General features: G+C 43.1%; 1 protein-coding gene across 1 annotated transcript in view; it reads left to right on the top strand.

Moving 5' to 3' along the window:
* Window positions 1-3,958: 3,958 nt before the first annotated feature.
* MAP3K13 (mitogen-activated protein kinase kinase kinase 13) overlaps window positions 3,959-22,895 on the top strand; it is a 43,238-nt gene continuing 24,301 nt past the window's right edge. The window contains exons 1-5 of the mRNA XM_065410796.1: window positions 3,959-4,507; window positions 14,713-14,896; window positions 17,994-18,185; window positions 20,120-20,278; window positions 22,412-22,570. Coding sequence (XP_065266868.1) covers window positions 4,006-4,507; window positions 14,713-14,896; window positions 17,994-18,185; window positions 20,120-20,278; window positions 22,412-22,570 — 1,196 coding nt within the window. The 5' untranslated portion in view covers window positions 3,959-4,005. The remainder of the gene's footprint in view (window positions 4,508-14,712; window positions 14,897-17,993; window positions 18,186-20,119; window positions 20,279-22,411; window positions 22,571-22,895) is intronic.

Here is a 22,895-nt window from a genome sequence, read left to right as displayed (position 1 = left end):
GGGTGCAAGAAAATAATGTGTTTTATATGGCTAAATATACATATATACATCTATGAACAAAGAATGTAGGCTATACTTACAGGATGAGGGATTCTATCCTGGGAAGCAGTGACTGAAAAAGATTTGGGGGTCATGGTGGATAATCAGCTGAATGTGAGCTCCCAAGGTTATGCTGTGGCCAAAATGGCTAATGCAATCCTTGGATGCATAAACAGGGGAATCTCAAATAGGGGTAGAGAAGTTATTTTACCTCTGTATTTGGCATGCTGGAATACTGCAATCAGTTCTGATGCCCACAATTCAAGAAGGATGTTGATAAATTGGAGAGGATTGAGAGAAGAGACATGAGAATGATGAAAGGATTAGAATACTTGCCTTAGAGTGATAGACTCAAGGAGCTCAATCTATTTATTTTAACAAAGCAAAGGTTAAGGGGAGACTTGATTAGAGCCTGTAAATGTCTACATGGGGAACAAATATATAATAATGGGCTCTTCAACCTAGCAGACAAAGGTATACCATGATCCAATGGCTAGACGTGGAAACTGGACAAATTCAGATTGTAAATAAGATGTAAATTTTTAATGGTGAGGATAATTAACCATTGGAACAATTTACCAAGGGTTGTGGTAGATTCTCCATCACTGACGACTTTTAAATTAAGTTTGGATGTTTTTCTAAAAATATCTACTCTAGGAATGATTTTGGGGAAGTTCTATGTCCTGTGTTATACAGGAAGTCAGACTAGATGATCACAGTGATCCCTTCTGGCTTTGGAATCTGTGAACCTATGTGTATGGGGGAGTACAGTCTGGCACACTGCTTTCCCAGAACTTCTCTCATTCTCCAGCCTTCTATCCTTCTCAGTACATTTGATTTAAAGCCAAAAGTCAGTGTAACACTACTGAGTTTTAATTAACCAGTTTATTATTATGTATGTCTCATTTAATCTTTTATGCAATCTCCTTTAGCTGTTTGAGTAAAAGTTTGAGCCACTTTTGTTGAGAGACTGCTTTTCCTTACTAATTTTTTTCCAATACTAATTTCTCCCTATTGTTACTCACACCTTCTTGTCAACTGTCTGTAATGGGCAACTCCCTTATCACTTCAAAAGTTATTTTTCCTCCCTTGGTATCCTGCTGTTAATTGATTTATCTTGTTAGACTGACCTAACACTTGGTAAAGCACCCCCATCCTTTCATGTATTTATACCTGCTCCTGTATTTTTTACCTCATACATCTGATGAAGTGGGTTCTAGCCCATGAAAGCTTATGCCCAAATAAATTTGTTAGTCTCTAAGGTGCCATAAGGACTCGTTTTTTTTGCTGATACAGACTAACACGGCTACCACTGAAACCTGTTTTTCCTTAATCCCTTGTCTGATCTTTTAGATCAGGCCTCATTACTGGGGAAGCAACCCCTAAGTTTAGGTTGTTTTCCAGTATAAAAGATTCTGGAGATTTTTATTTTATTTTTAGAAGCTCTAACACCTCAGTTGTTTGCAGCAAGCTTTTGGAATTTGGTAAGGAGAAAGCTCTGGGGCCAGAGGAAATGCCCTTAGTTTGTCTCATGAAATTCTGTTCAGGCTTGAATGAAAGATGAACTATTGAAAATTTTAATTTCCTTTCTCTTGCTTGCATTGTCAATAAAAAATTGGGAGTCTGCCAAAATTCTAACTAAACATGAGCTCATCTAAGGTCATGACCATGCTGCTGCAACCGTCACATAGCACACAGTGCTGGAAAACTTGGGAACAGCCTCTCTGGGAGGGAGAGAAAATGAGATGGACTCTTCCTGTCCATCTCCCCAACCCCAAAACAAGCCCCAATGGCCAATCCCCTCCCCCTGCCCCGGAATGGTAACCTGCTGTGAGCGAATGTAGTTAGTCCTATAGCGCAGACTATGCTATTCAAAGTTCATACCCTGCTGATGATGCATGATGGGGTTGTTAGAGGTGCAACAAATATAATTTACTTTTACTTTTTTCCTTTAAAAAACCCTAGGAAATGACATGCAGTTCTTTAAAGAATGTTATTTAGGTTGCAAAGTCAAACACTCAAAAGTTAGGAAATGCCAGAATTCAGGTTGCCTGTGCAATCTTAATTCAGCCTCCTGTGCTCATGCATTATGATAGTCTTTAATTACACGATTACATACTATTTTTGTTACTTTCAAGTACTTGACTTTGTAACCTTAATAGCATCCTTTTAGTGTGTGCTTTATATATAAAACTGTATGTGTATTCAGAGAAAGAGATGAATGATACCAAAAAAAACCCTCAGGCTTTTGAACTTCCCCCTGTGATATTCTTATTATTTTATCTATGCAATGTGCTGCTCCCTCAAAGAGGGGTAGAACACAAGCTCAGGGGTGACGATTTTCAAACATCCTGATGTTAGCTGTCTAACACCATATTTAGTCACTTGAATTAAGTGGTCTGATTTTCAAAAGTACAGAATGCCCAGCACCTCCCATTGAGGTTCTGTGGTCTCCAACCTCCTCCATTTCTTCCTTTGGTGACTGTTTTCAGACTTCAGGACCTTTGTTCTTTGCCTAGGGAAACTTTTCTGGCTTTTTAATCAAAAATCTCCTGTTGACATATTGAAATCAAGGGGAGTCTTTCCATTAACTTCAGTGAGATTTGGCTTGGGCCCTCAGAGCAGAGGGAGTGGGATAAGCATTTTGTCTCTGACTAGCGTGTGATGGTGGGTTATGTCTGTATAAAAGGGGGAACTCCATTTTGTATTATGTGCTGAACTCATGTCTAACCCAGCCCAGCCAAGGTTAATGAATTGCATTCCCGGTAACTTCCCTCCTCAGGAAAGGTGCTTGACACCAGCACTGAGAAGCCATCAGGGGCTATAATTCTGGAATGGCTCTCTATTACTACCCCACCTCCATGGAACAATGGGTGTTCGTCCCCCTTCCCCAGGCTGGAGCACTCCAGGGGAGCACATGGCAAGGAGAGGAATAGTCTTTTAAAGAGGGTGTGCTGCTCTGAGCAGGGGGGGCTGACTGTCACCACATCAGCAGGCGAGAGAACGCAGAAGGGACGGGACAGGGGGTGGGGGATAATAGGAGCCCCTATATAAGAAAAAGACCCAAAAATCAGGACTGTCCCTTTAAAATCGGGACATCTGGTCACCCTAGCCTGAAATGCTGACAAACCTTGGACTCACAGAAGGGACACAGATCAGACTAAGGGAGGCTGTGTCTCTGGACTTCCGTTGTGTTTGAGGAGATCTGTAACTCTTGATGCTGTCAAGAGTAAAGTGACTTTGGTCAAGAAATTTGTTTGCTAATCCTTTGTTCTTTGATGTCCCTGAAGGGGCTGAACTAGAAGCCAGAGTGACCACATCAAGGTGGAACTCTGGAGGAATGCATGTAAGCAACTGGGGGGGCTCAGGAGGTCTGAGGCACTGGTTTCAAGGTCTGGGGTGGCTGGACCATCCCAAGGGAAGGGCTCAGACAAAGGGTCTGTCCTACATAGCCAGAATCTTTACCCAGACCCAGTTGACATGGAAACACGTGAGACCGAGCAGTTGGGTCCACTTAGAACAGACTGGTGTCTGTGCAGAGGGGTACTGGGCCTGGTGGTAACATAGTGGACACAGGCCTTTCCTGTAAGAAGACTCACAGGTCAGCCTTTGCCAGTTATTTGCGTTTCCCAGAAAAGACTCATGGTGGGTAACCCAGAGGAGAAATAACAAGGACCATCCCATTGATGATGTGCACAAAGTTAAGTGTCAAAGGGAACAAATGTTGTCATTTGTTAATTTCAATAATCATTTACCAAATATTATTGGGCCTCCAGTTTTCAAGTTAAACTTATTATCAGGCCTTCTCCAGAAAAGAGCACACAACAGAAATACCATACAGTAGTGATTAAGAAAAGAAAAAATATTTCTTATCCCATTTTCTTTCATTTCAGGTCCTGGGGCCATTTGTTGCATCTGAATTGTGTATCATTAGTTCTCTAAGCACCGTATCGTACTACCTGCTTCATGCACATGCACGGCACCATGGCCAGTCCTCAGGAGCACCTGAGCTGGCCTTCCTCTACAAACTTGATCAACAAAACTTTCAGTGAAGACAAAGACTTCAGTGGGATACATGGTGATCATGCACCCACCGGAAACCATCCTTCACCTGAGATCATAGAGGATGTGCGAGAGAAGGGCTTACTTCAGGCAGATCTAATAGAAAGTGTGGGCAGTCCAGTCACCACAGCGGTGTTGACCAGCGTCAGCGAGGACTCTAGGGACCAATTTGAGAACAGTGTGCTGCAGTTGAGAGAACAGGATGAAGCTGAAACAGCTGTGCCTCAGGGCAACAGTAACACGATGGATGTAGAGAATAACAGTGGGACAGATGACATTAAAATCCAGTTCAGCAGATCCGGGAGTGGGAGCAGTGGGTTTCTTGAGGGACTTTTTGGCTGTTTGAGGCCAGTATGGAACATCATAGGGAAAGCATACTCCACGGACTACAAACTGCAGCAACAAGGTAAGCCTGCACCACAGAAATGCTCCCAATGCATTTCTTCTTCCCTTCATTTCTTTTAAAGTGGAGTTTGTGAGGATGAGGATGCTAAAAGCAATGAAATCCCTTTCCCAGCTTTCCACATGACCATTTGTCTGACACTCTCTCATACCTAACACAAAGAGTTGCACAGAAAACAGTTACTCCGTAGTGAACCACAAGCGTGGAATTGTATAAGCTAGAGCTGGAAAAGACCACTTACATGATCTACTCCATCCCCTGAACTGGGAGGTGACAGACATTGAAGTTGAGACAATTATTTAAATTAGTCAGGACTAGAGAAATCTATGGGGAACCTCAGGGACATAATCAAGTTAGGTGATTGGGCAGCACATGGCTGATTAAAAATAATGTTGACAAATGCAAGGTAAGGTACAGTGGAGGAATAGTTGGAACTGCTCACACACTTTCCACCATACAATCTTAATGCAGGATTTTCCCATGCTGTATGTATTAGTTAGTGTTGTGTCCAGTCTGGTACTAAATATCTGAGACACTGGGGCTTCCATCACTTCCCTGTGAGAATATTCCACCGCCTCACACATCTTGTTGTCAGGAAGACTTTCAGCATTTAACATTTCGCTCCACTCCTTCCTTTTACTTCCCCTCCCTCCCACACAGAACAATTTTTCTGTGATCTTGGTGTTTACACTTTTCATATATTTGTGGACAGTTATCATGCCCTGCATCCTTTAATTCTGATATAAAAGAGCAGGACAGAGAGAGGTGATGTGAGAACAAATGGATCGCCAAAAATTGTGGATATTAATGAAAATTTTTAATATGGGTTAATAAGGTTATGAGCTTACGGCCTATGTATATTATATCTTTAAAAATATAACCTGTCCCCAGCTTTGGGAAAGGAAAAATGCAGATTAGAAGAACAAGCTGTCATTTGAAATAGGGAAGTGTGATGGGGTGAACTCACCCCGCACTGGACTGGGAAGGATTAACTCCTCACTGTGGGCAGAGGAAGCCACACCCCCACGTCCCTACTGGGCATGCTCCAGGTGTAGCACCAGTATAAGAGGGAGCAGCCCAGCTCAGTCTGGGCTGACCGCTGGAGAGGAAGGACGCTCCTTGTCAGCTCCTGCCCAGGAACCACTGATGCCCTGGACCGCAGAAGCCAGAGGCGCCAAGACCCAAGCAGATACCCATCTACCTGTGGATGCCCCAGGGAGGTCTGAGCTACAGGGAGTTGCACCGCCCAAGGAACCCGGAGACCCCAAAGATGCGCAGACTGCCACCAGGTAGGAAGTAGCCCAGAGGGGGACTAGCCATCCAGTTGAGCAGGGAGGACCCAGTCCCCCTTCCTGTCCACCACCCTCAGGTGGTGGCCCACACACCCCAACGGGCCTCTAGGTCATACAGCCCCGCCTGGAGGGCAACTCTGTTGACTCCAGCTGCTAGGCCATACAGCCCTGCCTGGAGGGCAACTCTGTTGAGTCTGGCTGCCAGGCCTTACTGCCCCATGAACCCGGGGTATCTCTGTTGACTCTGGCCACTAGGCCTTGCTGCCCTACAAACCCAGGATATCTCTATGGACTTTGGCCCCTAGGACTCACTGCCCTACAGAGAAGGGCTACCCCCCTGACATAGGTCATGTGACCCTACCACCCTGTGGATCAGGGCAATTACATTGGGCCTTAGAGCCCTGCAGTTTGGGGCAACTCTATGGACTTCAGCCCTTAGGTCTCACTGTCTAGAGACAGAGGGCAGCTCGAAGGATGGGGTGAACTCACTCTGCACTGGACGGAGTCTCCCCCACCCGTCAAAGGAAGTAAAACTGTTGTAAGGGTATCTGCTAATGTTACTTTGGCATAGAGCTATACTGCACATCACTGTGTTGGATCCAGACAGATACTTGCTGTCAACCAAATAATTTACTGGAATATGGACATTGACCAAGCGATTTATCAGATATATGGTGAAGAACACCTACATCAGCATCTGAAAATGGGTTATGTCTGGACCCCAGAATTTTTAAAAACACTGACAGTTGGTGAAACCTGCTAACCTGTGAGATTCTGTGATTTTCAGGAGAATGAATGAATCTGGACTCCCATTAGCTGTGTCAGATGAATTGGTTTTAATGTTGATCCCTGGAGGATCCCAGAGGATATGCTACAGGGAGGAATAGCAGAGATATTGATGGCTAGAACTAGATCCAAACACCAAAACATGACTCCACAATCTAAACAGCTGAATGTGACTCCAGCAACTTCACTTCTGAGCTAAGTACCTGATAGAAAGGGGAGAGCAAAGGATGGGCCAAGCTGCAAGAGCTTGGCATGCAGGAACACAAAACGACCTGTAAAGTAACTCTCCATCTCTCCAAGTCTAGTGTAAGGGGATCTGCTAATGAGAAACAACAAAACCACAACAACACAGCTGTAAATACCACCTTGGATGATTGAACTGAACTTGATTGACCCCTGACTGAACTGAACTTCTTATCTTGAAAATCAGTCACTGCTAACTCTCAGACTCAACTGGGAAATCCACATCTACCCTGCTTCTACCTGATAAGTAGTAGAGGCTCTTGTAAATATATTTTCTTCTACTGAGTGGCAGTTTCATTAATTGACATTAAATACTTCTTACAAATTATGTAAATCTGTTCCTATTCATGGGAAAGACAGTTCTAAGTCTCCTCTGTGGGGTTTAGTGTGTGCTGTTGGTGAGTGCCACCTTTTCCTAGAAGAGGAGAACAAAGGTGAGACAAAATTATGATGGTCAACAAATAGCTACGACAGTGGTGCTCTAAGGAGGGCTTTGGGATGTTTGACCACTGGGAGGCATTCATGGACAGAGGACTGTTATCATGGGATGGACTCCACCTGAGTAGGGAGGGAAATAGACTTCTGGGATAGAGGTTGGCACAAATGATAAAGAGCACTTTAAACTAGGAACTCGGGGAAGATGGTTGGGAGATGCTAATGTAATCTCCACGCCCGATTTTAATGTTACAAGGGAGGAAAATCAAGTAAGAAAGGATACAGCAATGGAGAAAGGAACAGCAGTGGGCATAACATAAGAGGAATGATAGCTTCGTTGTTATCAGTACTAACAGTCAGGTAGGTGATACTGGCAGTAGAATGACTGTACCTAATTGGGAAAGGAATGTGGGCAAAGCCAAGCAGCAACAATGAAGATGTTTGTACACCAATGCAAGGAGCCTAGATAACAAAATGGAGGAACTAGAACTACTGGTGCAGGAAGTGAAACAAGATATTATAAAAAGCAACAAAGAGTCCTGTGGCACCTTATAGACTAATAAATGTATTGGAGCATAAGCTTTCGTGGGTCTGTACATGCATCTGATGAAGTGGGTATTCACCCACGAAAGCTTATGCTCCAATACATTTATTAGTCTATAAGGTGCCACAGGACTCCTTGTTGCTTTTTACAGATCCAGACTAACAAGGCTACCCCTCTGATACCAGATATTATAAGGATAACAGAAATATGGTGGAATAGTAGTCATGACTGGAGTACAGGTATTGAAGGATGCGTGCTGTGCAGGAAAGACAGAAATAAAGGCAAAGGTGGTGGCGTAGCATTGTATATTAATGATGAGGTAGACTAAAGAAATTAGAAGTGATTGAATGAATAAGACAGAGCCTGTTTGGGCCAAAATCACTTTGGGAAAGAAAGCTACTAGAGGTTCCCCTGGGATAGTGTTTGGCATATTCTGCAGACCCCCAGGATCTGATTTGGATATGGATAGAGACTTCATTAATGTTTTTAATGAAATAAATACTACTGGGAATTGTGTGATTATGGGAGACTTTAACTTCCCGGCTATAGCTTTGAGGACAAGTGCTGCTAATAATAGTAGGGCCTAGATTTTCCTGGATGTGATAGTTGACAGATTTCTTCACCAAATAGTCAGTGACCCAACAAGGGTGATGCCCTTTTAGATTTGGTATTGGTGAGTAGTGAGGACTGCATGGAAGAAATGGTTGTAGGGGACAACTTTGGTTCAAGTGATCATGAGCTAATTCACTTTGAACTAAATGGAAAGCTAAATAGATCTAAAAGTAGATCTGCAAGTAGGGTCCTTGATTTCAAAAGGGCTAACTTAAAAAAAAAAATAAGGGAATTAGTTAGGGAAGTGGACTGGACTGAAGAACTCAAGGATCTGAATGTGGAGGAGTCTTGGAATTACTTTATCAAAGTTGCAGGAACTATCTGAAGCCTGCATCCCAAGCAAGGGGGAAAAATTCATAGGGAATTGTTGCAGACCCAGCTGGATGAGCAAACATCTCAAACAGGTGATTAAGAGAGAGCCTACAAGGAATGGAAGATTGGATGGATGAGCAAGGAAAGCTACCTCTTGGAGGTCAGAAAGTGTAGGGATGAAGTGAGGACAGTCAAAAGCCAAGCAGAGTAGGACCTTGTAAAAGGGAATCAAAACCAATAGTAAAAGGTTCTATAGCCATATAAATAAAAAGAAAACAAGGAAAGAAGTGGGACCGCTAAGCACTGAGGATGGAGTGGAGATTAAAGATAATCTAGGCATGGCCCAACACCTAAACAAATACTTTGCCTCAGTTTTTAATAAGGCTAATGAAGAGTTTAGAGGTAGTGGCAGGGTGGCTAATGGGAACGAGGATATTGAGGTAGAAATTAGTACATCCGAAGTGGAAGTCAAACTCAAACAGCCTAATGGGATGAAATTGTGGGGTTTAGATAATTTTCATCCAAGAATATTAAAGGAAATATTAAATGAAATTGCAAGCCCAATAGCAAGGATTTTTAATGAATCTGTGAACTCGGGGATCGAACCCTATGAATGGAGAATTGCTAATATAGTTCCTATTTTTAAGAAAGGGAAAAAATGTGATCTGAGAAACTACAGACCTGTTAGTTTGACCTCAGTTGTATGCAAGGCCTTGGAACAAATTTTGAAAGAGAAAGTAGTTAAGGACATAGAGATGAACGGTAATTGGGATAAAATACAACATGGTTTTACAAAAGGTAGACCATGCCAGACCAACCTGATCTCCTTTTTTTGAGATAACTGGTTTTTTAGACAAAGGAAATGCAGTAGATCTAATCTACCTGGATTTCAGTAAGGCATTTGATACAGTTTCACATGGGAAATGATTATTAAATTGGAGAAGATGGGGATTAATATGAGAATTGAAAGGTGGATAAGAAACTGGCTGAAGGGGAGACTAGAGACTACAATAGGTCATACTGAAAGGTGAACTGTCAGGGTAGAGGGAGGTTACTAATGGAGTTCCTCAGGGATCAGTCTTGGGATCAATCTTATTTAACATTGTTACTAAAGACCTTGACACAAAAAGTGGAATTGTGCTAATAAAATTTGTGGATGACACAAAGTTGGGATGTATTACTAATATGGAGAAGGACCAGAATATCATACAAGAAGATCTGGATGACCTTGTAAACTGGAGTAATAGAAATGGGATGAAATTTAATAGTGTAAAGTGCAAGGTCATACATTTAGGGACTAACAACAAGAATTTTTGCTATAGGCTGAGGACATATCAGTTGGAAGTGACGAGGAAGAGAAAGACCTGGGTGTACTGGTTGATCACAGGATGACTGAGCCACCAATGTGGTGTGGCTGTGAAAAGGGCTAATGCAGTCTTAGGATGCATCAGGTGAGATATCTCCAGTAGAGACAGGGCAGTGTTAGTACCATTATACAAGGCACTGATGAGACCTCGTCTGGAATACTGTGTGCAGTTCTGGTCTCCCATGTTTAAGAAAGATGAATTCAAACTGGAACAGGTGCCAAGAAGGGCTACTAGGATGATCCGAGGAAAGGAAAACTTATCTTATGAGACTCAAAGAGTTTGGCTTGTTTAGCCTAACCAAAAGAAGTCTGAGGGGGAGATATGATTGCTCTCTATAAATACATCAGAGGGATACATCCAGGAGAGAGAGAAAAGTTATTTAAGTTAAGTGCCAGTGTGAACACAAGAAAAAATGAATATAAACTGGCCCTCAAAAGTTTAGGCTTGAAATTAGACAAAGGCTTCTAATGATCAGAGGAGTGAAGCTCTGGAACAGCCTTCCAAGGGGAGCAGTGGAGACAAAAAATCCTAACTGATTTAAAGACTGAGTTTGATAAGTTTATGGAGGGGATGGGTATAATGAGACTCCCTACAATGACATGTAGCCGATCTATGACTGCTAGCAGAAATTATCTCCAATGCTTGGTGATGGGACACTAGATGGGGAGGACTCTGAGTTAATACAGAGAATTCTTTCGCAGGTGTCTGGCTGGTGGGCCTTGCCCACATGTTCAGGGTCTAACTGATTGCCATACAATATTTGGGGTCAGGAAGGAATTTTACCCCTGGTCTGATTGGCAGAGACCCTGAGGGTTTTTCACCTTCCTCTGTAGCATGGGGCACGGGTCACTTTCAGGTTTAAACTAGTGTAAATGGCAGTCTCTCTGTAACTTGAAGTCTTTAAATCATGATTTGACAACTTCAGTACCTCAGCCAGAGGTTAGGGGTCTATTACAGGAGTGGATGGGTGTGGTTCTGTCGCCTGCAATGGGCTGGAGGTCAGACTAGATATGGGGTTCTCAAACTTTTTTTTTTGCTGAGCCCCTCTTTGAATATATTTCATGCTGTGATGACACACACACCCCAAAGTGAGAGCAAATTACTGTGCATACTCATAGGAGCACCAAATTAAGTATGTAATCTTTATCCCTGCAGTCAAAGGCAGTGAAGCCTTTCAATAAGTGTAAAGTAGGCTTACCATATTTCAATATTCCAAGTAGAGGACACTGCCGGGGAGAAAGGGAAGCTGGGGGTGAGTGGATACAGCAATACCATACCAGGCCACCCTTACTTCTGCACTGCTGCTGGCTGCAGTGCTGCCTTCAGAGCTGGGCAGCAGCCCCCACTCTCTGCTCCCCAGCTCTGAAGGATCGCTGCCGCCAGCAACATTACAGAAATAAGAGTGGCAATACAATACCATACCATCTCACGATGCCCTACAATAGCCTTGTGACCCTCTCTTGGGTCAGGACTGCCAGTTTGAAAAGCGCTGAACTAAATGATCACGATGGTCCCATTTGACCTTAAAGTCTACGAGTCTATGTGTGTAAATAAATATGATGGCTACAAATGTTCCTTGGAAAATTTTAATTGTTTGTTGAATAATAGAAAATCAAATTTTTAGAGGAAACTGTCCAGACTGCATCTTCCATAAAATGCCATAGTCTCCCTGTCTTGATGATGCATCCTGAGAGTCCATTAGACATGGTGTGTCATGGAAAATGTAGTCTTGCTAGGGAACCTGGCCCATACAGGAGACTCTGGTCAGAAGACCCTATTGCAGTGTTGTGGAAGAATATCTGAATCAAACTTTTTGGATTTTCGATGTTTGGATTTTGGCAAAAAACTTTCCACCGAAATCAGACACAGCCCATTCCATGATGCAATCTGCTTCTCAGGTGGAGTGTCCTTGTTTGGTGAAGGCAGTTTTAAAACCACCAGAGAAGTAGATTGCATCATGGAACAGGCCATCCAGATACCCAGGAGAACCTGTTTCAATATAAAGGGAAAAAATCCCACTAGCCACACTCCGCTAGTTGTCACCTGTCACCCCACACTAGACTCCATATGGGATGTCATCAAACAATTACAACCCATATTTGATGGGGACCACTTCCTGATACAAATCTTTCCCAAACCTCTTCTTCTGGCTTTCAAACAACCCCTCACCCCCAACCTCATGAAGCTTATCAGAAACAAGCTCTCCATAGACCAGGACTCACCAATTCAAAGTGGTACCAGATTCTGCCAGAACAACAGATGCAAAACCTGTAGACATCTCTCCACTGCTACAATGATCAATACCATTTCAAGATCCATGGGTCTTATGCATGCCTATCACAATGTGTAGTGTACCTCATCAAATACCCAAACAACCACTATGTGGGTGAAATGAGACAATTCTTATGCTCTCGAATGAACTCACACAGAAAAATGATAAGACAAAAATACCATACCTTTCATGGGCAGATACTCTTCATAAAGCAATCACTTGATGTCTGACCTCTCAGTCCTCATCCTTAAAGGAAATCTGCACAGCACCTTCAAAAGAGCCTGAGAACTTAAATTCATAACTCTGCTGGACACTAAAAACCATGGACTTAACAGAGACACTGGTTTTGTGGCCACTTATAGCAACTTGTAACACATGCTGCTTCCTACTAACCCACCATTCTTCTACCGACTGCAGAGGTGTTAATTGTACTCTTCATTTTAAGTGGTCTCTTACAACATGTGACCCATTTATGCTTAACAATCTATCCCACTTGTATTTATCTTTGACACTGTAGTTTCCTTCTCTAGACCTGAAGAGGAGTTCTGTGAAGTGTGAAAGCTTTCCATCAACAGAAGTTGGTCCAATAAAAGATATTGTCTCATCCACTTTGTCTCTCATATCCTGGGACCAACATGATTACAACACTGCAAACAAATACATTAACTGACATTTCCCATTTAACTATATGCCTTTAAAAATTAGAGATTCATAGATTCCAAGGCCAGAAGGGACCATTGTGATCATCCAGTCTGACCTCCTGCATTACACAGGCCAGAGAACTTCACCAAAGTAATTCCTAGAGAAACACATCTTTTAGAAAAAACATCCAATCTTGATTTAAAAATTGTCAATGACAGAGAATACACCATAACCCTTGATAAATTGTTCCAGTGCTTGCTTACTCTATTAAAAATTTATGCCTTATATTGAAATCAAGATGATAAAAATAGTATATATCAAAGCACAATTTGGGGGGCAGAGTTCAAGTTGCGATGTGAGGAAACATGCATTTCTTTGTAGTTCTGAAGAAAAATATGTGTGTTTTATTATGTGGTCAGTGTAACACTTATGATGTAAAAAGCGACAAAGAGTCCTGTGGCACCTTATAGACTAACAGAATTATTGGAGCATAAGCTTTCGTGGGTGAATACCCACTTCATCAGACGTATTCACCCACGAAAGCTTATGCTCCAATACTTCTGTTAGTCTATAAGGTGCCACAGGACTCTTTGTCGCTTTTTACAGATCCAGACTAACACGGCTACCCCTCTGATTCTTATGACGTACTTAACTTATCTTGCTTTAAGTGCTTGGGTTTTCCAAATGATGTGTTAGGTAACTTAGCTGTTGTCACTGAGCAACCTTAGCTAGCTTTTTAAACAGTTTTTAGTTTGTATACCCGTGGTTGGCAACTTGCGGCCCATCAGGGTAATCTGATTGCAAGCCGCAGGTTGCCCACCACTGTTTTATACTCTGCCCACTGTTGGCTCCATATTTATTGCCTTCCCTTCTATGCCCTGTTTTACCCCATTTAAACAAAAATGATTAAAGGTCTAGAAAACATGATCTATGAGGAAAGATTGAAAAAATTGGGGTTGTTTAGTCTGGAGAAGAGAAGACTGGGGAAGGCAGGAGGGAACATGTCAACAGTTTTCAAGTACATTAAAGGTTGTTACAAGAAGGAGGGTAAAAAATTGTTGTCCTTAACTTCTGAGGGTAGGGCAAGAAACAATGGGCTTAAATTGCAGCAAGGGAGGTTTAGGTTGGACATCAGGAAAAGCTTCCTAACTGTCATGGTAGTTAAGCACTGGAACAAATTGCCTAGGGAGGTTATGGAATCTCTGTCATTAGAGGTTTTTAAGAACAGATTAGACAATGGTCTAGTTATAGCTTAGCCCTGCCTTGAGTGCAGAGGACTGGACTAGATGACTAATGAGGTCCCTTCCAGTTCTACACTTCTATGGTTCTGTGATTTTCCTGTAGAAAAACCCTTCAATTTGTTTTGGCCATTGTGGATTTTAAACGTTTCCTTTTATCGGAGTATTTGGATTGTCTATAGTTATATGTTTAATGTTGTACAGCCCTCCTCCCTCCCTCCTTGAACTTCACCGAAGAAGGGACACTCTCCAAATCCTCAGATGTGAAAGTCTCTAGTATATTAACTTATTGTATCGCATCAGCAGCTCACAAAGATTTTGAATGTGTTACTGAGCTACTTCGTGAAAAGGTCATAAGAGATGACAGAGGAGTTGACAGTTGCTGTCTCTGGTATGACCTTGCAGCAGAGCATTGCATGAACTTGGAGATTTTCTAAGCTGTGTGCCTTGCTTGTGTATTACCAGATACATGGGAAGTTCCATTTGAGGAGATCTCAGAGCTGCAGTGGTTGGGCAGTGGAGCACAAGGAGCTGTCTTCTTAGGCAAATTCCGAGCGGAGGAGGTGGCAATCAAGAAAGTGAGAGAACAGAATGAAACAGACATCAAGCACTTGCGGAAGCTGAAGCATCCTAACATCATCGCCTTCAAGTAGGTCATGACTTCTGTTATCTAGATAATTACTAGAAAAGTAATAACCTGTTTTTTCCCAAGAGAAGGCATTGTTAGCCATCATGTCCTGGCCAATTGGTGAGACCCGAGTACAGGAATTACCTTCTGGTTTATCCAATCTTCTATAGTTAAAACTGGAAATGCATTCTGCCCCTCCTCTCACAAAGAGATATGTAGTGTTGTGGGCACTGTTAAGTGGCGTGCAACATTCCAACCCAGAGAGGTCTTATTGACATTCATACACACAAAAACACAGTCCTGTGAACTTCGCACATCTACAGGAAAAGGAAAGACCAGAGAAACTATTGCCACAGAGATTTCCCCCTGCACAAAGCCCATGGGAAACTTTTCCTGTCCTGTCCATCGGGGAGAGCCTCACTACTGGGTAGAAGGAAGGCAATGCGTAGAGCTGTAGTCAGGCAGAGTGAACAGATCTGATCAGAAGAGCAACTCCTCTCCCCCTTGAGTGAGTATGAGTTGCTCCTTCGACTGTGCTCCACGGGCTCCAGCTATGCTTAGTGAAGCTATTTAAAGACAATGGTGAGAACCAAGAACATTCAGACAAGAGAACAGGAACAGCTTCAGGTTTATGGTGGGCAGCAACAACTACCAGTACAAAATGCTCCCTTTCCAACTGGCAGCAATCCGTGGGTGATCACTGAATAACTGGCTGGGGTGGTGCCTAATCCATGTCACTGGGGCATGCAGGTCTATCCTTATCTAGATGACTGGCACAAGAGCACAGTCTTGCAATTGGTGTAGCTCACACTCTGTCGAAGGTGCATTCTCTAGTCATAACTGTCTGGGAGCGAACAAAGAAAGATCTACTGTAGTCCTTATTTAGGTTTTAAAATTCCCAGGGACTACCAAGGATTCCTCCTGGGCTGTAGCTTGCCTGCATCAGGACAGGTTCAGGGTCTCATCCTAGGAGCAGATCTCGGCAGGACAAGTTTGCAAGGCTCTGTGAAATGTGATTTGAGAGGGCCATGTGATGGTGTGCTCTCCTCAGCAGGTTGAGGACTCTCTGAGATGGCCCATACGCCAGAGAATGTCTTAAAGGACATGGCCTTTTTTCCAACCTGCTTTTTAGTTAAATCCCGACTTTTCAAGGTACTTAAGCACAAGCCTAACTCTGTGTTATGCGAGTATCCCATGAAAGTGTGAACACTCAGGGCAACTTGCGTTCTATGTTGCACAGGTGTGTTTAAATCAGAAGAGCTCTGAGGGTGCTTCTTCCTCTCTCTCACAGCAAGTGGGGAGGATTTCCTTGTCAGTGTCTATTGAGTGCTAGGTCAGGGCGTGGCTGATGCACTGATGGGGTGTGTGCTGGCTGTGTTGGTGTGGGCCCATCCACCTGCATGTATACTGTAGTCAGCAGCATACGTGGGGATTGGAAATGCTGCTTTTTAGGGGACAGAATGAGGTATTCTGCACACTGCATTCAGCCTGGGCTGGCAGGATGGTGTATGGACCCTTCCTAAAGCCAAAACTTTATTGCTTCCCTCCAACAATGTTCTTGCTGCAAGGGCAGAATTTTGCCATTAACCAGATCTGAATTCATGTTATTGCAAAACATAAAGGCAAGAGCTCCCTCAGTACTATCAGTCTCTACTGCCCTCGTCCTCTTAAAGGACTGAACTGAATTGTACTTGAACTTGCAACAGATCTTCTCGGAGCAGGCATAACACTAGAGTGTGCATAAAGCAAAACCAGGTCTTGCAGATCTGTGGTGTAAGTAGGTAATTTATTACTGGAGTTACTTACTGGACATGGTTGATATGCTCAGTGCTGTACAAAACATGGACACAGTCCATGTCCTAAGGAGACAAACCATATAGTACAGACATTTAATCTAAGTAGATTTTACTCCTAACCCCATTTGTTATCCAAGTGATGCCTGCAGATACTTCCCAACCTAATTTCACTTTTGCTGCAAGAGGATTTTTGAATAGTACTAAAATATATGGTGGACAGAAATGATTTCCTTACTGGAAGGAGTGTTAGTAAGAATTTAGCTCCAAATGGAGTGGAGATGAACCCTTATTCTGTTAACCTGGCTGAATACTAATACAAGGTCCAGGTTAGAGCTGCTTTAATGTGGAATTCCTGCTGATTCGGTGGGAGCTCTTCATGTGACGCAACTGTAAAACTGAGCCCAGAGTGACTTAGTAGAAGGCAAGCCAACCAAACGAATTATGTGACAAGTTAGAAGGTGACTGCAGTGGTTGAATGAACACAAGCCGTGTTTCTCCAAAGCATGTCTGACAATATATGGAATAAATATAAAACCTACTATTTTGACCTAACTTTGACGTAGGAACACCACACAAACAAATACAAACAAACCCGAAGTAAAAAATAAAGTCTAAGTCCTGCTGACTAGAGATGGATCTGTTTTCTGTAATCTTAGTGGGAAGGGAGGAGGAGAAAATGTAGAGGAAATAGTAACAGAAATATTACTTTTAAGCTAATAGTGTCACATTATTAGCTGGTTAATCAAAATGCTGGGAGACTAATGGGGTCTCATAGAATGGAAGTTTTCTGATGGAAGGTTAGCTCTCTTCAGGCATTTTGGCAATGAACTACACTAAAGTTTGTATTTGCTATGTGTCTGGTGTTCCAGAGCTCTTCCTGATTGAGCATTTACTAAGGCATATTTTTTGTTTTCCTGTGAAGCATTGGAAGCCCCTGTCATTGCTTGACCAGGAGGCTCTGTAGTCTGATCTGGACCTGTATGGCAATGTCTGCGTTCCTGTGCCTGTATCCCTGGAGAATGAAGGTCAATACCAGAACATAAAAGCCAAAGACATAAACCTACAGAGCAGCTTCTGCTTCTATAGAGAAACTTAATTTCTCCACGTATGAGTCAGGTGCACAGTTGACACGTTCCAGATAAAGAACAATGGTCTAATTTTCATATGTGCTGAGCCCCTACAGCTCCCTGCCATGAAAGTCAGTGAGCTGTGAGCATTCAGATCACAATGGTATATTTTTGAGTTCAGAGAATCCCTTTGATACTGAGTGTTGGGTTTGATTTGCAGTAATGTGTATGGTGTTTGTGTGTGTTCTCTGACAGGGGAGTTTGCACTCAAGCCCCATGTTACTGTATTATCATGGAGTACTGTGCACATGGACAGCTCTATGAAGTGCTACGAGCAGGTCGGAAAGTCACGCCTCGGCTGCTTGTGGACTGGTCCACAGGGATCGCAAGTGGAATGAATTATTTACACCTTCATAAAATCATCCACCGAGACCTCAAGTCACCAAAGTGAGTCCTTGGGTGCTTAAAACTAACAAAGTAGATTTTTGAGTGAATTCCTCCAGCAAATGGATATCGAGCTAAATCAGGGGCCCTTAAACTTTCTCATGGTCTGGCCCATAACTTGAGAGAGATTTGTCCTGTGGTTCCTCTGACTTGTTTTTAACTGCCTGGACCATCTCTGCTCCCATTTATACTAGCATAACATCCCTGTGGCAACTGAACCAGTTGCTTATGTGGGAAAGTAATAGTAGGGAAACGTCTGCTAATGAGATGGCTATTTTGCCCTTTTGAAAAAGTGAATCACTCTGTCTCCTTCTGCTCTTTATTTTGTCTGTCCTTCGTGTCTGTTTTGTTCTGGTCTCATCTCCTGCTCTCGTGAATGTGTATCTCCCTCTTCTCCTACACCTGCTCCCCTGCTGATACTGCCCAGCTGCCTTATCTCGTTCACCCTGGACATTGCTTCAGCCTCACCCTTCCTTCACTGTTTACAGCACGCGGTGTGACTGTGGTTCTGTTATTGTATCTGTATTTGACTGTAAATGTTTTAAATGGTATGTTACATTGTTTGGGCAGTGAGGTTATTATTATTACATCACTTATTATTTTTATTATTGCTAGTTTGAATATCAAGATAAATTTTCCAACAAATAGTTCTACATTTTTCTGTAATTGTTACCTCTAATTATACTGTATACCAGGGATTGGCAACCTTTAGCACACGGCCCGCCAGTAAGCACCCTGGCGGGCCGGGCCGGTATGTTTACCTGCCGCATCCGCAGGTTCGGCCGATCGCGGCTCCCACTGGCCGCAATTTGCCGTCCCAGGCCAATGGGGGCTGCGGAAAGCGGCGCAGGCCGAGGGATGTGCTGGCCACCGCTTCCCGCAGCCCCCGTTGGTCTGGAGCGGCGAACCACAGCCAGTGGGAGCCGCGATCAGCCGAACCTGCGGATGTGGCAGGTACCGGCCCAGCCCGCCAGGGTGCTTACCCTGGCGGGCCATGGGCCAAAGGTTGCCGATCCCTGCTGTATACAGTATATACCTGTATATGGCTAATTACATCTTCTATCTTAGTAGTCATTTTGTGTTAAAACATGCATTTACAAGAAGTTTGAAAGTCCCCCAAATATAGTCAACCTTGATGTTCCCAGTTATGACTCTGTTACAGTCCGTTTACACCAGGATGGAATTTGGCCCCTAGAATTTAGAATCAGAGTTTGGAAAAAAATCAAAAGAATTTTGTGGTAACTCATCTGTGAAGCTGCAGTATTATTAACCCTGTACTCTGACCCTGTCAAACAGCCTCACCAATGCTTCATACTGATTTGAAACAGAGCGTTTGCTAACAACAGCTATTGCACTAAGATCTTGAGTGACTGTGGTTAAAATTGAGGTTTTATATAGGAAATGTTTGAACTGGATTCCAAGAGGGAGGAGCTTTGTTTCCAGAACAGTGTAGTTTATGGGGCAGTGGGTTTTAGCAATGATAGAAACCAGGAGCCCTTGATCAGTAGGGTTGGAGACAGACAAGCAAAAATGTTAGTGTAGATTGCTTTACTGATTTTATTTCAGCACTACCTCATTTATGATGCAAAGCAAGGAAGAGGTAATTGTGACTCCCTTCCGTGTTGGCAGAACAACTGGATCTGGTGTTGTTACACAGGAAAAAGTTGTTCTGAACAGAGGGAGAGAATTTACTGAAACTAGCAAATTAATTCCATTTACTGATCAAACTGTTTTAAAGCTTTAGTTCCTTGCTGCTAGGTCCAGATAAACCACTAATTCCTACACCATCACTTTGCCCATTGATAAAATAGGTATAGTTTATACCTGGCAGTGTTAGTAGATGACAAAGAACTTTAAGATCCACTTCTGAAAGTTGCTATGGAAGTGCAAAGCGTTTTCTCATTGCTGATACCTTGTGTTTTTCCCTCTCTCTCCAGTGTATTAGTCACTCATACAGATGCAGTAAAAATTTCAGATTTTGGTACATCTAAAGAACTCAGTGATAAAAGTACAAAAATGTCCTTCGCGGGCACCGTGGCTTGGATGGCCCCAGAGGTGATACGGAATGAGCCCGTCTCTGAAAAAGTGGATATCTGGTAAGCATGAATATCCTAGGGTCCTACCAAATTCACAGTCCATTTTGGTCAATTTCACGGTCATAGGATTTTAAAAATCATAAATTTCATGATTTCAGATATTTAAATCTGAAATTTCATGGTGTTGTAACTGTAGGGGTCCTGACCCAAAAAGGGTGCGGAGGGGCGCAAGGTTATTGTAGGGGGGGTCACGGTATTGCCACGCTTAGTTCTTTGCTGCTGGCAGCGGCGCTGCCTTCAGAGGTGGGCAGCCAGAGAGCAGCAGCTGCTAGCCAGGAGCTCAGCTCTGAAGGCAGTGCCACGGCCAGCAGTAGCGCAGAAAAAAGGATGGCATGAGATGGTATTGCCACCCTTATTTCTGCACTGCTGCCTTCAGAGCTGGGCCCTTGGCCAGCAGCTGCCACTGTCCGGCCACCCAGCTCTGAAGGCAGTGCAGAAGTAAGGGTGGCAGTACCACAACCCTCTCCAATAATCTTGTAACCTTTTGGATTGGGACCCCCAGTTTGAGAAACGCTGGTCTCCCTTGTGAAATCTGTATATTATAGGGTAAAGGTACACAAAAGACCAGATTTCATGGGGGAGACCAGATTTCATGGTCTGTGATGCATTTTTCCTGGCCGTGAATTTGGTAGGGCCCTAATTATATGCTCCACAATGAGGAGTGGGGCTATGAAAGCAATAAAAATTCAGTGTATTTAGATGTTTGATGAAGTTGAGAGATGAAGGTCCTTAGCACCTCACAGAAGTGAGCCCCAAAAACCTGCCCCTTTAAGAATTAAAACAGTGAATATACACAGGATCATGTTCTTCTGTTCCATGCAACGTTGTTGTAGCCAGGTTGGTCCCAGGATATGAGAAAGACAAGGTGGGTGAGGTAATATCTTTTACTGGACCAGCTTCTGTTGGTGAAAGAGACAAGCTTTCGAGCTTACACAGAGCTCTTCTTCAGGTCTGGGAAATGTAGTCAGTGTGCAAGGATACGTAGAGAAAGAGATAGAAAGATGCTATTCCTTCTGGGATATAGTAATTTTGGACTTTGAAACTCACTACCACATCTCTGCATCTCAGGCTAATTCTAGCTTCTGGAACGGTTATTCAGTGAGTGCTTTTCTTTGTCTCTTGGTTACCTCTCTTTTGTCTTTGTACTAACCGTTTTGGCATCAGTTTACTATTTTATGATGCTCTCTATGTGGTTGGTAGATGGCAGTCATTCCTTGCTACCTTTTGTGAATTATGACTTCTCTCTGGAGCCTTGGATTCATTACAGGAGAAAGACAAATTTAGTTTTCTTATCTGTAATTTTCATTTCTTGTAGTGTGGATTGCCTGCTCTGGACAGACCCTCCTTATACTTCTCTAGCCATGATTGGCTTTAACACAATTCTCGTTCATCTTTCTTCAAGTTAGAACTAGAGGGAATCTCCAATGGAGTCTGAAATGTCCAAATAGTGGCACCTACACAGTGGCTGTGTTTGTTTCCTCACTTTCACATTGTAATAATTGCTGCTGTTTTGTGTTTCATTAGCTTTGGAAGCATTTGTCTGCAGAGGGAATGGATAGTTCAGCAAACACGCCAGCAGGGGGAGTGTTTGCTTTAAAAAAAAAAAAACCCAAAGGAAATCTGTTAGCTGGTTTATAATGAATACACATAAATTCTCACTTTGTCCCAAAGCAAAGGAGCCCTGATCAACAATGATTACAGCTTGGAAAACTAACTTTGCCATTTAGTTTACTGGAATTGGCAAGACTATGACCTTCCATTGTAGATTTTACCCATATTCCATTGTATTTTGCTCATAACTTCATGTCTTTTTGAGATTAAAAACCCCAAAAGGAGGAGGATTTGGTTTAGCTTTTCAGTGTAAAGTGAAAGTTAAAACCGATGCAGCTGTGGATAAGAGGCTAGGACTTAGGACAGTGGCAGAGAGAGGCTGCACAAAGTGTAAAATATCCCTGGATAACACCCTTATGAATATATGAACATTACCATTCTTGAATCCATTTTCAAGATCCAAAATCAGATGTAACCTGCTGCCCATTTTGATAACCAAACAGAAAGTCTGAGTCTGTTACAGAATTTTTTCACAACCTGTGTAACTCACTGTGAAGGTTTGTCCTTATGTTTCTACAACAGGTCGTTTGGGGTAGTTTTGTGGGAGCTGCTTACAGGAGAGATTCCATACAAGGATGTAGACTCCTCAGCTATCATCTGGGGAGTGGGCAGTAACAGCCTGCACCTTCCTGTCCCTTCCACCTGTCCAGATGGGTTCAAAATCCTCATGAAGCAAACATGGTAAGAGCCACATCTCCTGCACAGACTTGGTGCTTGATCCTGCAGTCCTGGCTCTGCCAAACTCCCAATGGGGTCAGTGGGAATGGTGCCTGAGTAAGGACTGGAGGGTGGGATCCAGAGCAAAGTTCTCTTTTTAAAAAACACCACTGCTGCTGAGAGAGCGACCGTGTGCTGGTGGCACACTATGCTGGATTTGACATCCCATGTCCCGCTGCCATGAAGCAAAATGACTTGTGATCAGCAAGGCATTGGAGTTCCTACAAACAGCATGCACTTACTTATGCTGTTGATGTTGAAAGAGACCAGGGTGGTCAGAGAAAGGAAC

Source organism: Emys orbicularis, chromosome 9 (genome assembly GCF_028017835.1).
Source record: "Emys orbicularis isolate rEmyOrb1 chromosome 9, rEmyOrb1.hap1, whole genome shotgun sequence".
NCBI classification, from domain to species: domain Eukaryota; kingdom Metazoa; phylum Chordata; order Testudines; family Emydidae; genus Emys; species Emys orbicularis.
This window is presented reverse-complemented; position numbering and strand designations above follow the sequence as displayed.